Source organism: Xenopus laevis, chromosome 3L, assembly GCF_017654675.1.
Source record: "Xenopus laevis strain J_2021 chromosome 3L, Xenopus_laevis_v10.1, whole genome shotgun sequence".
Taxonomy (NCBI): Eukaryota; Metazoa; Chordata; class Amphibia; order Anura; family Pipidae; genus Xenopus; species Xenopus laevis.
In genome coordinates, this window is record NC_054375.1 from 11,826,353 (window position 1) to 11,843,268 (window position 16,916).

The following is a 16,916-nucleotide window of genomic DNA, read 5'->3' on the forward strand; positions in this document are numbered from 1 at the left end:
ATTTAGGATCCTTTTACACCCCAAGATAAGCACCAGCTACTGACCAAGTGCGAGATCACAGCTCTGCTTCTCTTTCCATCCACCAGGACCTCCAACATCTACAAGATTATCCTCACTGGAGACACCCTGGTCTACATATACAAAGGGCAACAATTAAAGGTAATCCACTCTTTTGTGTTTCTACCTATAAACTGATATATACAGTGGGTGGGGGAAGCAGATGCTCCAGCACCTTGACATGTAAAGGGATTCTCCAACAAGTAACCCCATTTATAGGGTCCCAGTGACCATTACTACAAACCTCTTGTTGTCCTAATACCGGTCTCTGAAACCAGCAAGCTAAAACTTTCCTAGACGCAATTAAAGGTCAAGCACACTAGTCTACAGATACTTCCAAGCATGGACCTCTGATCAGAAAAGGCACCCATCAGCCCTACAGATGAACAAGGTCAAAGTTGACCTAGATACCATCATCTCCCTGTGGAAATTAGCATCTTCACAGGTCCCCTCATCCTCAGCCTCATTGCCTACCTGGAGTCAATTTAACATTTGTTCAAACAGAGGTGTCTTCACCCACTGGCGGACAATAAACCAAGCCAACGATGATTCATTTCCCTCCTGATGATTTCTAACAGGATTTAAGGCTGACAACAGATTCTTTGGAAACAGGTATGAATGGTAAATAACCACAGGGAAGGGGTCTGTCAGTAAAGGGACTGCCAAACAATTTCATATGCTCAGCCTGAAGCATTTTCATATTACCGAAACAAGTTTGCGCTATTCTGTGTCGATGGCTTGCAAGCCGTGTAGGAGATAAATTTCCTCATGTCAACCTTCTTCTTAAATGCTTTGGAACCCAGCTGGGTCCTCCGACTGAGTAGTTACATGGTATCAAAAGAAAAGCAGGTGCAATTATGTGAGTAAATAGCTCCATATCTTCCAAAGTTATACAATCAACTATACAGTCTGGGATGGGTTATTTTAAAAACAGTCTAAGAGCAGTGGGATAGTGTCCAGATTTAAGACTATGTTGACATTTATGGGTGCCTGCACAGTATGGAGCTATATCTTTCCATGATAAATCTAGATATCTAGATAAATGGTTCACCGGTAACATTTAGAAAGATTTCAGGGGCGGTAGAACATGTTTGAAGAACATTCATGTAACAATATGAAATTTAAACAGTAGATACAAAATGGCAAAGCCTTAGAAATGGAATTGTCTCCATGCATCAGATTTCTTCATTCTGTGCCTTCATACTTCACCCCCAAGGTGGTCCAGCCATCTCCAGCTTGTTAGATTCTCATTGTTGACATGAATGAAGCAAAAAATAAATTCCCCAAGGACCTCCAAGCCTATGTCTTTCTATTATGTGTAGCATCAACTTGAGCACAGACGAATAAGGTTTTCTTGTTGAAAGTTTCCAATGATGGAATATCGGTGACTAAAATGCTAGAATGTTCCCGTCAGAAAAGGTTCTGGAAATCTTGGGCAGCATCGTTGGCTGCCCCTTATGAGGCTGTATTGGCAGTTGGGCTGGCAGGGAATGGTTTCTTAGAGGACCCAGTTGGAGTTAGCGTAATGATCTGCCTTATTTCAAATACTGATTTAGCAGGAACGTCACTGAGCCCCACCATGAACCGTATGGAGAACCAATTTTGGTTCCCAACTCATAGAATTAGAACCATCATGCTAATGGTTTTGTTTTCTTATTCTCTGGATGGGTGGCTTTGGAAAGGTTGACCTCAATGAGATAGTTGTCAACCTAGTGTTTATGTGCTCAGGTTTAGGCAAATGGATGCCTTTTTGGGCAAGAAGTAATGATCTGCCTTATTTCAAATGTTGATGTAACAGGAACTTCTCTGAGACCCACTATGAACCTCACAGAGACCAAAATTTGCTTCCCAACTCATAAAATTAGAACCATCATGGTTTTGTTTTTTTATTCTCTGGATGGGTGACTCATAGAATTAGACTCATCATGTGAATGGTTTTGTTTTCTTATTCTCTGGATGGGTGACTTTGGAAAGGTTGACATCAATGAGATGGTTGTCAACTTAGTGTGTATGTGCTCAGGTTCAGGCAAATGGACGGATGCCTTTTTGGGCATCATTGGCTGCAACTCATGAGGCTGAATTGACAGTTGGGCTGGCAGGGAATAGTTTCTTAGAGGACCCAGTTGGAGATAGTGTTGTGACCTCAGCATTGTCTTAGAAGTAATGATGTGCCTTATTTTAAATACTGATGTAGAAGGAACTTCACTGAGACCCACCATGAACTGCACAGAGATCCAATTTTGGTTCCCAACTCATAGAATTAGAACTATCATGGTTTTGTTTTCTTGTTCTCTGGTTGGGTGGTTTTGCCTTATTTCAAATACTGATGTAGCAGGAACTTTCCTGAGCCCCACTATGAACCGTATGGAGGCCCAATTGGATAGTTGTGCCTTATTTCAAATACTGATGTAGCAGGAACTTTCCTGAGCCCCACTATGAACCGTATGGAGGCCCAATTGGATAGTTGTCCTCAATGAGATAATTGACAACCTAGTGTTTATGTGCAAAGGGTAAAGGCAAATGGATGTCTTTTTGGGCAACATTGGCTGTGACTCATGAGGCTGAAATGGCAGTTTGGCTGGCAGGGCATGGTTTCTTAGAGGACCCAGTTTGAGTTAGCGTTGCAACTCCAGCATTGGCTCAGAAGTAATGATGTGCCTTATTTTAAATACTGATGTAGAAGGAACTTCACTGAGACCCACCATGAACTGCACAGAGATCCAATTTTGGTTCCCAACTCATAGAATTAGAACTATCATGGTTTTGTTTTCTTGTTCTCTGGTTGGGTGGTTTTGGAAAGGTTGACCTCAATGAGATGGTTGTCAACCTAGTGTGTATGTGCTCAGGTTTAGGCAAATGGATGGATGCCATTTTGGGCATCATTGGCTGCAACTCATGAGGCTGAATTGGCAGTTGGGTTGGCAGGGAATGGTTTCTTAGAGGACCCAGTTGGAGTAAGCGTTGTGACCCCAGCATTGGCTCAGAAGTAATGATGTGCCTTATTTTAAATACTGGTGTAGAAGGAACTTCACTGAGACCCACATGAACTGCACAGAGATCCAATTTTGGTTCCCAACTCATAGAATTAGAACTATCATGGTTTTGTTTTCTTGTTCTCTGGATGGGTGACCTTGGAAAGGTTGACCTCAATGAGATGGTTGTCAACCTAGTGTGTATGTGCTCAGGTATAGGCAAATGGATGGATGGATGCCTTTTTGGCCAATCATTGGCTGCAACTCATGAGGCTGATGGCACGGATTATGATGTTATTCAAATATATCTGTGGTCCTCAGACAGCACTGGGGACAAAGAAATCCTCATTTGGGCAGTTTTGTCTGGCTGTCCACTTGCAACCCATCTGCATGGATAAGAATAGTCACTTCTCATTAAGGGGGAACTATAGCAAAAATGAAAATTTAATATAAGCGTCATCATACTGAAATAAGAAACTTTCTAAATACAACCAATTAAATATTCCGCATTGTTTCTGAAAAAATCAAGTTTATCTTCACTATTCCTCTCTCAGCATCTGTTTCTCTTCATTCTGTCTTCATGCAGCAGTTGGGTGTCAGATAATCACTGACAGTTAGATCCAATATATCTTTTAGGGGGGCTTCCTTTCCTAGCAGATGTATTAGAGCTCACTCAAATAACTGATTCCAGTACAAATAGATTCTAACAAAACAAAAATTCTGCTCAATTCAATTCTGCTCAAATCCTGCAAATAGAGAGACATGATGTCTGGTGATTTTAATAGAGTGAGCTCTAATACATCTGGATCATTCATCTGACACCCAACTGCTGAATGAAGACAGAATGAAGAGAAACAGATGCTGAGAGAGGAATAGTGAAGATAAACTTAATTATTTCAGAATCAGTACAGAGTTATTCAGCAAAGATACCAAATCCCAGTGGTGGGGATAGAATAGAGGGTTAAATGAAAACTTGACAAATTATGAGCAGCCATATGAAGGACTCTCTCACCAGTCTGTCTCTCTTTGTCGCCCATTCCAGGGAGAGCAGAGCCGACTTGGAGATGGCGGAAGCTTTTGTCTGCATGATGCCATCAATAGACCAGATTTTAATCACCCCGTCAACATCCAGACTAGCCACCCGGCACCCGGAGCAGTCGACCCTGCCAGAGAAAAAGCAATAATGTTAACGGCTGGCAAATAAACAACTTTAAAGGGATGGTTCACCTTTGAGTTAACTCTTAGTATGATGTAGAGAGTGATATCATTATTATTATTGACATTTATTTATATTGCGCCAGCATATTTCTCAGTGCTGTAAAGTAAATGTGTTTATACAACGAAATCACATGAATTACATACATAGAACATATGGAGTTAAATACAACACAACCAATAAGGTACAAAAGGCGAGGAAGGCCCTGTGCAAAAGAGCTTACAATCTAAAGGGAAGGGAATAAGACACAAGGCGTGGGATTGGGCAAGATCAGATATGAGTGGGTGAGAGATGTAGTACTGTATGTGGTATTGCATTTGGTAGTTAAGCAGAGGGAGGGGAGGCTTCTCTAAAGAAGTGCGTTTTAAGAGATTTTTTGGAGGAAAGGATTTGGAAACAGTAAAGGGGATGTAAAGGCAAAAATAAAATCCAATACAAATCTCTACAGTCTCCGACTGCTCTACAGGGAAACAAACAAAGCTGCTTGAGTTCTGCATGGCTGGGAAGTAAGGTGGGGGCTCCCCCTGCTGTTCATAAGTATAATTGTTTCCCTGCAGAGCAGTTAGGGACCGTCTGACAATTCCTATCCACAGCAGTAAATGAAGGGAGAATGTCACTGCATACAGTCAGGTTTCTTATAAAAACAGTACAGATTTTTTAATTAAAGTATATTGGAGATAGGTTTCTTTTTCATAAAAGAAAGTAAAAATGGGGTTTTATTATTTTGCCTTTACATGCCCTTTAAACGTTGGGCTCCTGGATTCTACTTTCTGGTGTTCCGGATTGGTGCCTGCCTACAATCAATTTTCTATGACTCACTCCCCTTTGCTGAAGGTTTGGGGCATGAGCACCTGAACCCACTTTAGAAATCATTGTGGTTATACAGTTGCCCAAGGATTTTGGCTTTCTGTTTTTTGAATGAGGATCAGTACCTGCAGTGCATGATGGAGGAATGGTGCTCCGCATACTCGTCCTGGCTCAGCACAATGAATGGTTGTGATGATTTCTCCTCTTTCCTTGCGCTGCTTCCCCCAGAACCTCTGCTCACTGAATCCACCGGCTCATTTTGTGCATCCGAACGCGAATCTGGATCAAGGTCTAAACTCTCGGTCTTCTTTTCGGTGCTCTGGGAACAAAACACATCAGATTTATAAATGGCACATCCCAGATCCCTCAGGGGCAATCATGATAATCCATCGTATTCCATTTTATTTTCTGCTACTACAGAACAGGAACTGAAACTACAATAATCACATGGTCAGATTAGTCATCGTTTGAGTGATGTTTCTGCAACAACTGAATGATTTTCCCAAAAAGCTTACAAATGGTTCACCAGTTACACCCGCCATCGGGGTTGCCAGGTTGGCTGATTTACAGCCAAATTTAAATCCCACGCCGGTTTTGAAAGTACAAACTAGCCAAGTCACCGATTCTTGGGTCTGTGGCTAATTTCCAACTTGGAAACCAACCAAAGTTTTTTCTTGCCCTAATGTGGCCAAGCCTGTGTCTCCCAATGCATCTTGGGTAATGTTGTTTTTTTTTAACTTTTTGCCAAGTTGAATGTAAGACTACAATACCCAGCATGCAATGGGACTGACTTGTGTAGAAGTCGGGGAGTTACCAGATTTTGGGCTCTGTACCCCAGTCTCCCGTCACTCTTAAGCATTCTCACATTTTCCGGTGACTTTCCTCAATTTCAGACAATTTTGGGACAAAAATCTGCACCAAATGTCTGACCTGTTTTACCAATATTTACTGAAATTGTATATTTATTAGGGCTTTATAGGGTTACCACCTGCCCAGTATTTTACTGGCCTGGATGGTAAAAATTATGGTTGATCCCAATGTTATTAATAGGGAATAAAGATCAATATATAGGAAGGTCAGTGATCCCAATGTTATTACTAGGGAATAAAGATAAATATATAGGAAGGTCAGTGATCCCAATGTTATTAATAGGGAATAAAGATAAATATATAGGAAGGTCAGTGATCCCAATGTTATTAATATGGAAAAAAGATACATATATAGGAAGGCCAGTATTTTTTGTATGGGAAAGGTGGCAACCTTAGAGCCTTATGGGACCCCTATACCTCCTGAGCCCTCCTCTGTACTTATGCTTGAGTCCTGCGCGGGTCCATTTTTTGAAACCTGTACCTGCAACCCAAAATTTGACCCGCTTGTTCCCGCTACTCGGCCCACAATAGGCCAACTAACCTTCCGATCGGGGGGGGGGGACACACAAAACCGGAAGCGACATCACATTTGCCCGGAAGCGATGTCACATTTGCCCGGAAGTGACGTCACATTTGCCCGGAAGTGACGTCACTCTGGTGCCAAATCTTCACAAAAGAAAATGTAAAAACTGGAAGAACCACAAGGGTGGTTAGGTTTCCAGCCCGGTTACCTGCGGACTGCGCGTACAGGGACTTTTTTTTGCCCGAAACCTGATCACTTTGCGGGTATTCCGCAGGTACCCGACCCAATGCAGGACTTTAGCTTTCTCCCCGGGTGACAGGCTAACCTGTACCGTTTTGCTTTATGGAAAAATTTGTGAAACAGTCATTTAATTTTTAGACTTTTTTCACTGCACATCATATGCTATTTTTTGGGCTATTTTTGAAGTGTCTCTTGGCTAGTTTTGGGCTGGTTTTGTAGAAAATTAGACCTGGCAACCCTGCCCTCAATCAACAGGACAGTAGAACTCACCAATTTAATCCCCCCATAGAGATCACATATGTAGCAACACTGTGAACCACCTAATACCTTTGTGAGTCCGACCCATATGTATTATTAGGGATGCACTGAATCCAGAATTTGGTTCGGGATTCGGCCTTATTCAGTCGGCCGACCAAATCCTTCTGCCTGGCCGAACCAAATCCTTATTTGTATATGTAAATTAGGGGAGTGTAAGGAAATCACATGACTTTTCGTCACAAAAGAAGACTTTTTCCCACTTTTTCTTTTCCTGCCCCTAATTTGAATATGCTAATTAGGACTTGGTTCGGTAATCAGACAAATCTTTCACCAAGGATTCAGGGGATTCGGCCGAGTCCCAAATAGTGGATTCGGTGCATCCCTATGTATTATTGAAAGTGTTACTAAATTGCAAATACACACTGGGGGTTATTTACTAAAATCCGAATGTATCTCATATTTTATTAATAAAAAAAACTACGACCAAACTCCCATGCCCGATTTTAGCTTATTTTATTACCTTTATCGTATCGCGGAAAAACTAGATAAAATTGAGCAAACCCCCAAATCGCTCGAATTTTTCTGCCTCTTTGCTCAAATTGCTCACATTTTTCTGGCTTTTTTCCCCGAATTGCTCGATGTGTTTTCAAGTTTTTGTCCGAAAACCCTGAAAAAGTCTGATTTTCGGGCTAAACCCAGCGCAGATCACGAAAACTTCAAACTGAGATGTGCTTCTCCCATTGACTTATACAGGACCTTGAGAGGGCTGAGATGGAGGATTTTCAGATTTGGGCTTTTTGCAGCGTTGGGGTATAATAAATCTCAAAAAAACTCTAGTTTTTGTTTCCCTCTAAAAATGTGAGTTTCCTAGTGAAAAAAACTAGAATTTTTAGAGACTTTAACATTCGGATTTTAATAAATAACCCCGTTAGGGCAGAGACACACATAGGGGGAGATTAGTCGCCCAGCGACAAATCGCCTCTTCTTCGGGCGACTAATCTCCCTGAAAAGCCTTCCCGAAGAAACTTTGGACGACTTCTGAAAACTAAGAGCTCCAAGTGCCATCCCGCTGGCGATTTAAGGTATGAGGATCCAAAATACATAAAGATCCCTTATCCAGAAAACCCAAGGTCCGAGCATTTTGGATAACAGGTCCCATACCTGTATTTGATCCCAACTAAGATATAATGAATCCCTATTGGAAGCAAAACCAGCCTATTGGGTTTAGTACATAATTGTTTAAGGTATGAGGATCCAAAATACAGAAAGATCTGTTATCTGGAAAACCCCAGGTCCTGAGCATTCTGGATAACAGGTCCCACACCTGTACTTGATCCCAACTAAGATATAATTAATCCTTATTGGCAGCAAACCCAGCCTATTGGATTTATTTAATGTTTACATGATTTTCTAGTAGAATTAAGGTATGAAGGTCCAAATTATGGAAAGATCCGTTATCTGGAAACCCCCAGGTCCCGAGCATTCTGGAAAACAGGTCCCATACCTGTACAACAGAAACTTGCCTCCAACACTGTAAATCAAAAATAAGCTCCTGCTTTGAGGCCACTGGGAGCAACATCCAAGGGGTCGGAGAGCAACGTGTTAATCACGAGCTACTGGTTGGGGATCACTGGGTTAAAGGGACAATAAAGACAGAGCCCATAATAAAGATTATTATTACCCACCTGTCCAGCTGTTCAGACTGAGAGTTGTTTCGTTTGCACGGATCAGAGCAGCAGTTTTTATTCCCTTGCAGAGACGTGAGCCAATCAGCTGGCAGTGCTGCGACTGGCAGTTTCAGGAAACCTCCTGTTTGATTGTGTCCAGATCCACTTGCAGAACAGACACTGACATTGCTTCATTCTCTCTCCACCCGGGGAGACACTAATCTGCGCTGGTCCTTATATGCCCTCCCTGCAATAACTGCCAGTGTGTTGGGCTTTAACCCTTTCACTGCCAGACCATGTTGCACTCTTTGGGGGTGTTCTCTTCACAGTTCTGCTGCCACCCACCCGTTCCTGCCAATGACCACCCCTTCCTCCTCTGCCTATTCACAGTACTAAAGGGGAGGTGTACTGGCCCTTTAAATTAAAGGAGAACTAAAGCCTAACTAAAGAAGTAGCTAGAAATGTTGTACATTATGTTTTGTGCTTCTGTACCAGCCCAAGGCAACCACAGCCCTTTAGCAGTAAAGATCTGTGTCTCCAAAGATGCCCCAGTAGCTCCCCATCTTCTTTTCTGCTGATTCACTGCACATGCTCTGTGCTGCTGTCACTTACTGAGCTTAGGGACCCACTCACAATATACAGTACACATAGAATAGAAATGTCACAATATAAGGCTGATTAGTAATTAATACAGATAATTACTACATGGCAACACAGAAACCAGTGCAATTAGCATCAGAATTTAATAATCAGCAAACCTGTAGCATCAGCTTATATTACAGCCAGGGAAGCTCATTTTCTGCTGGATAATTAGTGACGAGCCCTAAGCTTAGCTTCTCAACAGCCAATCAGAGCTCACTGAGCATGTGAGTGTCACAGACACTTTCCAAGATGGTGACCCCCTGTGACAAGTTTGAAGTCCTGGATCATTGCTGCTATTGACAAGCTTAAACTTTAGCCTTGTGCAATAAGTTCAGTATATAAAATATGCCATTTTTAGCCCCATTCATTTTTAGGGTTTACTTCTCCTTTAAATGTGAACAACCCTTTTAGTGAGGAATTTTCAGTAAGGGAGTGTGCGCCACCTGCTGAAGGAAGGGCAGCTCTGCAGTTTTAAGAACAGAATAATTGTATGGGACCTATTATCCAGAATGCTTGGGACTTACCGGGTTTTCCGGATAACAGATCTTTCCATAATTTTCCATAATCTTCATATTTTAAGGGGCAGATTTATCAAGAAGGGTCAAAGTGAAAATTCGAAGTAAAAAAAATTGAATTTCAAGCTATTTTTGTGTATTTCGACTAGAGAATAGTCCAAATTAAATTTGAAAAAATTAGAATATCGAAATTTATCATGTACTGTCTCTTTAAGACTTCGACCATTCACCATCTAAAACCTGCTGAATTGCTGCTTTAGCCTATGGGGGACCTCCTAGAACCCATATGGAATCAATTGGTAGACTAAGTTTTTTTAAAAAAAATACTTCAAATCAAATTCGATTCGTACGATAAGAATACAGCCTATTCACCCGCAAAAAAAACAGATTTTTTTAATAAATTTCAGTTTGTTTTTTTGTTTTTTTATTTAAATTTCAAAGTTATGGGAGTTCAAAAAAACTCCCATTACTTTAGAAATTCGACCCTTGATAAATCTGCCCCTAAATCTACTAGAAAACCTTGTAAACATTAAGGGGCAGAATTATCAAGGGTCAATTTAGAGTTCATGGGAGTTTGTATAGACTCCCATGAACTCTAAATTCAAAGAAAAAACGACCAATTGAAATTGAATTGGATCCGCAAACTCAGATCAAATTCGATTTGAGTTTTTTTTTCCCGAAAAATCTCGATCAACTTCAAATTGATCCCAGGACGTCCCACATTGCAAAACAGCAATTCGGCAGGTTTAAGGTGGCGAATAGTCAAATACGAATTCTTAAAGGGCCAGAGTATGATAAATTTCAAAAACCGAATTCGAACATTTTTCAAAACTTGGATTATTTGGATAAAATGGAGTCTATGGGATATGTCAGAATGTCTTTCCATGTGCTCCGTACTGCGCCGCCCCTTTGGTTCTGCCTCCTGGCACAATGTACTGGAGCGTAGAACATTCCCCTGCTGAACTGGCGGCTGCTTAGCTCCTCCTTTTGGCTAGCAGGGAGGGCGGGGCTACTGGAAGACTTTGAAGTGTCAGAGTGAAACATCATTTTAGGCAGAATAGTCAGTTTTGGTCTGTGAGGAGGAGCAGAAGTGCTGTTGGTGCTGGTGTAGCCACATAAGGGACTAAGCACAGATATCCTACAGAACTTTCTTGTAATACCTTGTATTGTATCTGTTGTTTCTATGGAAATCTCTCCATTTAGTAAAGTATCCAACCAATCAGCAGTCCACTCTGCAACATACCAAATCATTCATCCTGCAGCCCATTCATGGCAACCAACCCTTCTAAGCATGCAACCCTCAAACCCTCATCCCATCCAACTACCTGCCCTGTTAGACATGCACCCATTCAACTATCATCCAATCATCTCTCCAACTAACTATCCACCCTTCATTCATACACCCATTCAACTAGAAGCCCCATCATACAATCATCTTCACATTCTATTAGGCATCTTTTATCCATCAAACTAGCTATCCATATGTTTCTTGCACTCTTCCAAACAACTATACAAGTAATCATCAATGCACTTATACAACCAGCTATCCTCCCTTCATCCAAACATATATCCATCCATCATCCATGCACAATTAAAATATCCTCTCCATCGTCCACGCATCTCTCCATCCTACCATCCAATCTTCATCCATGCACTCATCAACCCAACTATACACTCCTTTTCATTCAATCATCTCTCCATTCTGCTATGCAATCTTCATCCATGCACCAATCAAACCAACTATCCACTCCTTCATCCAATCATCTCTCCATTCTGCTATGCAATCTTCATCCATGCACCCATCAAACCAACTATCCACTCCTTCATCCAATCATCTCTCCATTCTGCTATGCAATCTTCATCCATGCACCTATTAAACCAACTATCAACTCCTTCATCCAATCATCTCCCATCCTACTATCCACCATCAAATCAACTATCCACTCCTTCATCCAATCATCTGTGCATCCTACTATCCACTCTTCATCCATTCACCTATCTAACCAAATATCCAACAAATCATTCACAAGGACATCCAACCAATCATCCAAGCACTCCTCCATCATCTGATACTTGTTGTTGGTGTCTAACCAACTATTAACTATGCAACCCTTCAACTAACCAGTTATCCTATCACCATTCCTACCAACTAATCATCCATGCACCCACCCATCTATCATCCATGTACTCATCCAAACAATTATACATTCATCATCCATGCACACATTCTGTCATCTGTCCATCCAACTACAGTATCTCCAACCAACTATCCATCACCTGATGCATGCCCAGAGTTTAACCCACTATGAATTCCTTTATCCAGGTACCCCTCCAACTAACCATTTATCCCACACCCATGCACCCATTCTGCCAACTAGTAATCTATCTGTTAGTGGTGCGGTGTGGGATATGAATGTGGGGCTATAGGGAAATACCGTTGCTGGACATTGGCTTTGGGCTGCAGCAGGTTTGGCTCAGATAAGCCACTGAATACTGTTCCCCTATTGGTGGGTATAACAGGGAGGGACAGTGGCTCCGTCACTTCCACGCGGTTACCTCTCCCGTCACGCTCCATGGTGCTCGTTGGGGCTGAACTACACACGAGTTTCTCTTTAGTGCTTAGGAAAGGATTGATCCCTCGATGCCCCAGGGAAGCATCAAAGCCTGTAACACAAATAAATGGAGCCTGACCAACTGAATGTAGATTGAAAATCTACCAGTTAAAGGGGAAATTAACCAGAAATAATTTGGAATATGGGGCAAACAAAGGTACTGTCAAGTCAGGGAGAAAAACTCCTATTTACCTGGGAAATCAGGAACCTTGGGGGTCTCTGTGGGCTTCACTGTAATGGAAAAGGCTAAACCATTTGCTTTTTGGAGCAGCTAATGGGATCATAGAGCAAAACTGTAGCACGGCCCAAATCTCCGTTCCTCCAATCCAAAGGCTGCTGGTTCTGACAGAGACACATTGTATATCGTGAAATCATTGTGATATAAAGAGCTTTAAAGGGAACATAAACCTTCCTAACTCTCTTGCTGCCTCTATTGCTACAAAGAAGGCTCCACAACTGTGCTCAGTGCAGGAGACTCAATGCTATTGATATTCCCAGCGAGAAATCTCAAAGTAAACACACAAGCTTAAGGCGGAGAATTATGAAACCGGAGTGTAACTACAATTCTCAGCATAAGGTTGCTGGGAGTTAGTTACAGGTTGGACATTCCTAATCTAAGTAATTGTCTCCAGACCTGGGCGCAGACTTACCTTGGCTGTTTTGGAATCAGGAACCGGATCTTTCCCTAAGTAACAAAAAAAAAAAAAATAGTCCACTTATATCTTTGGGTGCACAGCACTGATCCTTGGATCTTACATTCTGTGATACAGCTGCTTTCCCCTTATTTCTCTGCTGGCAATTTACTAATCTCCATTTAGTAAATTGCCTGCAGAGAATCACTGTACCAACCACCTCCAGCAGGAGGCAGCAAAGAACAGACCAATCATTGCTGCCCCACCCCTGTGATCCCTCACCTCATTGGTCTATAGCTCCTCCGATTCCTAAATCCTGATTGGGGAGGCCATTGGGGTGAGGGAACTTCTTGGACAAAAGGCGTTTTAGCAATGGCGGGGTCCTGCTCCAGCCAAATCCTGGGGACACAGACACTCACATAAACACTCACATACAGTCTTACCCCTTCTCACACTCACATAGGGTGCTGGGAGTTGCAGTTCAAGTGCATTGATATCTATGGGTACTTCCGGGGGGGGGTTACTCACCACCTATATTGTTGGAAATGTCCTTTATGCCTTCGTTCCGGAGACACGTGTGAGACTGAAAGAAAGGGGAGCGAGAAACACGAAAACGAGTTAGTTATAGTTTGGGGGATATGATAAATAGGGGTGCTCCAAATTCAGCATTCACTGATTGGACTGAAACCTGGCAGGAATCAGCAACAATCTCTAGAGCTCAGCAAAACTCAATCAAAACCCCGCAAAAGTCAGTGCTTCAGCTCTGTTCATCAGCCAGGCTTCTGCTACATTATTTGGGAGTCAGAACCAGCAGTGCAGAGAGTATAAACAGTCACTGCTTACAAGTAGATTGTGACGTGATTGTGATAGAGTGCGGCGATGAAATCAATCTGCCTCTCACCTTGGTGGAAATGACTTGTCCATCGGGGTTGAAGACCAGATACACAACGGACACCTTTGCAGAGACATAAATGAAGGAAGGGTAAGAAAATGAAACCATTTCAGACTCTTGCTGCAGCTTCATTGCTCTGCCTCACGTTGCTGCACAAATCTCAGATGACTGGGAAAGACACATTTCAGATATACATTTCAGGGCATCATAGAAATCAGTGCAGTCTGCATCAGAATTCATTCATAATCAGGTCTGTAGCATCAGCTTCTACAATAGATGAACCTCACTTTCTGCTGAATGATTTCCCCCGACCCCTAAGCTCAGCTTCCCAACAGCAGCCCAGGACCCAGTGAGCATGTGCAGTGCCACTGACTCACAGAAGATGCCTAACAAGATCCAACATGGGCAGCTGCTGGGGATAATTAAAAGGGTGGTTTATCTTTAAGTTAACTTTTGATATGTTATAGAATGGCTAATTCTAAGCAACTTTTAAATTGGTCTTCATTGTTTATTTGTTGTCGTTTTTTAATTATTTGACTTTTTCCTCTGACTCTTTCCAGCTTTCAAATAGGGGTCACCGACCCTATCTAAAAAAACAAACGCTCTGTAATGCTACAAATGTATTGTTATTGCTACTTTTTATTACTCTTTCTATTCAGGCCTCTCCTCTTCATATGGTTGCTAGGGGAATTTGGAGCCTAGCAACCAGCTGGCTGAAATTGCAAACTAAAGAGCTGCTGAATAAAAAGCTAAGTAACTCAAAAATTAAAACCAATTGCAAATTGTCTCAGAATATCCCTCTCTGCATCATACTAACAGTTAATTTAAAGGTGAACAACCCCTTTAAGGGATCTCCCTAAACCCACAGCTGAACCCTTAGGCCAAACCTTTTTGTTATCCGGAATCCAGAATAAATCCTCTCTGGGAAGTTTGGGAGACGCAGTCCTGATCTTCGCAAGCGTTTTCTGTAACTCAGTCGCCTTCTGCAGCGCAGCCAATCGTATCTAAGGAGCCGCAGGGATTTCATTAACAACTCCACGACATGAGCAAAACAAAGTCACTGCCATCAACATATATAATAGGTACCATTTCCCATGTGCTGTTTGTGGGCTGAGCCCTGCACTGTTCTGCATAGCAACAGAATTCTTTCTGCAGGAGCTGCACTAGTTATACTAGTAATTAATCTGATATAGGCAGTAATGCAAGGGCAGACTGCTGATTGGTTGCTGTAACAGCACCGGTATTTAAACAAATCCCGGAACAGATACTGGATGTGTTGGTCACCATTCTGGCTCCATACCTTCCATAATTCTCTGTATCCCCTTCCAAATCACTCCTGCTAATGAGAAAAGGATTGGAGGTGTGGTTAGCAGATGTGGGTGTGGCCGGCGTACTGCTTGTGTGTGTATGCGCGTAATGTTTTTGCCGCAACCGCCCGACAAAGGAAGAGGTCGTGGATCTGGGCCAGCAGGTTTTTTCCCAGTGTTCTGCCCGCCCAGTCTGATCCTGTTTACAGGAGGTCTGTGACTCAAGCAGGGGGTGGAGCTAGAACACTCCTATGGCAGCTCACAGGGGAAGGGTCAGGAATGCTTAAAATCAGAGATCACATTAATGTTTAGGCAATCCTGCATCAGTAATAAATATATTGTATATGTTAGAGTTTTGCCAGATGGGCAGATAATTGGCTGCAAATGAAGAGGCGCCACAAGAGCTGACGCTTCACTTCACCCATTAGGACTCATTGCACAGAGGGTCCGTAAGAAATTATATGTATAAGGACCCAACAGTATCGTTTTGTCTTCTTTACAGGGAGAAACCCTGTGAGATCTCAATGAGCAGAACAAGAGATAAACAAGAACTATCGATCCTTACGGCAAATCCTCGGCTGATGCAACACTAACAGGATCTCGCTATAATTAATATTCTGTATTGCAGCAGCTGTCTGGTTGCTATGGTCCAGTTTACCCTGGCAACCATGCATGGCTTTGAATGAGAGACTTGAAAATTAATAGGAAAGGGGCTGAGTAGAAAGATAAGGAATCAAAAATAATAACAATACAATTGTAGCCTCACAGAGAAATAGGTTTTTTTGCCTGCAGGGGTCAGTGACCCCCATGTGAAAGCTGGAAAGAAACTGAAGAGTAAGGTAAACAATTGGGATTTGGTTTATGGGTTGTCTGGCACCCATGTGATGCGATGATGTTACTTTAAAGGGCTTGTTCACCTTTCAATTAACTGTTAGTATGTAGAGAGGGGTATTCTTTTAATTTTTTTTATTAATTGTGGTTTTTTAATTATTTAGCTTTTTATTCAGCAGCTCTCCAGTTTGTAATTTCAGCCATCTGGTTGCTAGGGTCCAAATTTCCCTAGCAACCATGCATTGATTTGAATAAGAGACTGGAATATGAATAGGAGAAAAAAGTAGCAATAACAACACATTTGTAGCCTTACAGAGCATTTGTTTTTTAGATGGGGTCAGTGACTCCCATTCAAAAGCTGGAAAGTGTCAGGAAAAAAAGGCAAGTAACTCAGAAAGAGCCTCTAACACATAGATAATGAAGACCAATTGCAAAGTTGCTAGGAATTAGCCATTCTATAACATACTAAAAGTCACATACCTGGGTTTCTTGCTTTGTGTTCAACTGAAGATTCCTGTGCAGGTTTCTCTTCTTTTTTTGTCTTCAGAACCTTCTTCATGGGCTTCATCTAAACACGGGGAATAAAGAGCTAACACTTCTCTACAACAGGGTGTAGCACTATATCTCTGTATGTGCAGCTTCCATGGTCTCTAATAAAAGGGCGGGGCTTTGTTTTAAGTGGAGCCGGTGTATAATACACAGGGCACAGCAACTCCATGCAGCAAAACATTTGTAGCTGCCTCTTAATTGTATTATATTTAAAACAAATAATAAACGTTGCACAAAAGGGCAGACAGAGGATGATAAAGACTTCCTTAGTAAAAGGCTACTAGAAATTTTTTTTTTTTTTTTGCTGAAGTTTACCTTTAAAGCCAT

General features: G+C 42.0%; 1 protein-coding gene across 1 annotated transcript; it reads right to left on the reverse strand.

Annotated features, from left to right (window-relative positions):
* Positions 1–403: 403 nt before the first annotated feature.
* On the reverse strand, positions 404–16,916 carry LOC108705887 (WD repeat-containing protein 91-like). Its single transcript, XM_041585497.1, has 9 exons — positions 16,905–16,916; positions 16,521–16,532; positions 14,790–14,906; positions 13,912–13,965; positions 13,539–13,593; positions 13,029–13,063; positions 5,178–5,371; positions 4,042–4,192; positions 404–3,415 (listed from the first exon to the last, which is right to left on the reverse strand). The coding sequence occupies exons 1-9, from the start codon at positions 16,914–16,916 to the stop codon at positions 3,347–3,349; spliced, it is 699 nt and encodes a 232-aa protein (XP_041441431.1). The 3' UTR covers positions 404–3,346.

Coding starts and splice junctions, on each gene's coding strand:
- LOC108705887 (XM_041585497.1), bottom strand. Junction 13,064..13,538: donor CATTTCCAACAATATAGGTG/GTGAGTAACCCC, acceptor TTTGTTACTTAG/GGAAAGATCCGGTTCCTGAT. Junction 3,416..4,041: donor CGACAAAGAGAGACAGACTG/GTGAGAGAGTCC, acceptor TTATCCATGCAG/ATGGGTTGCAAGTGGACAGC.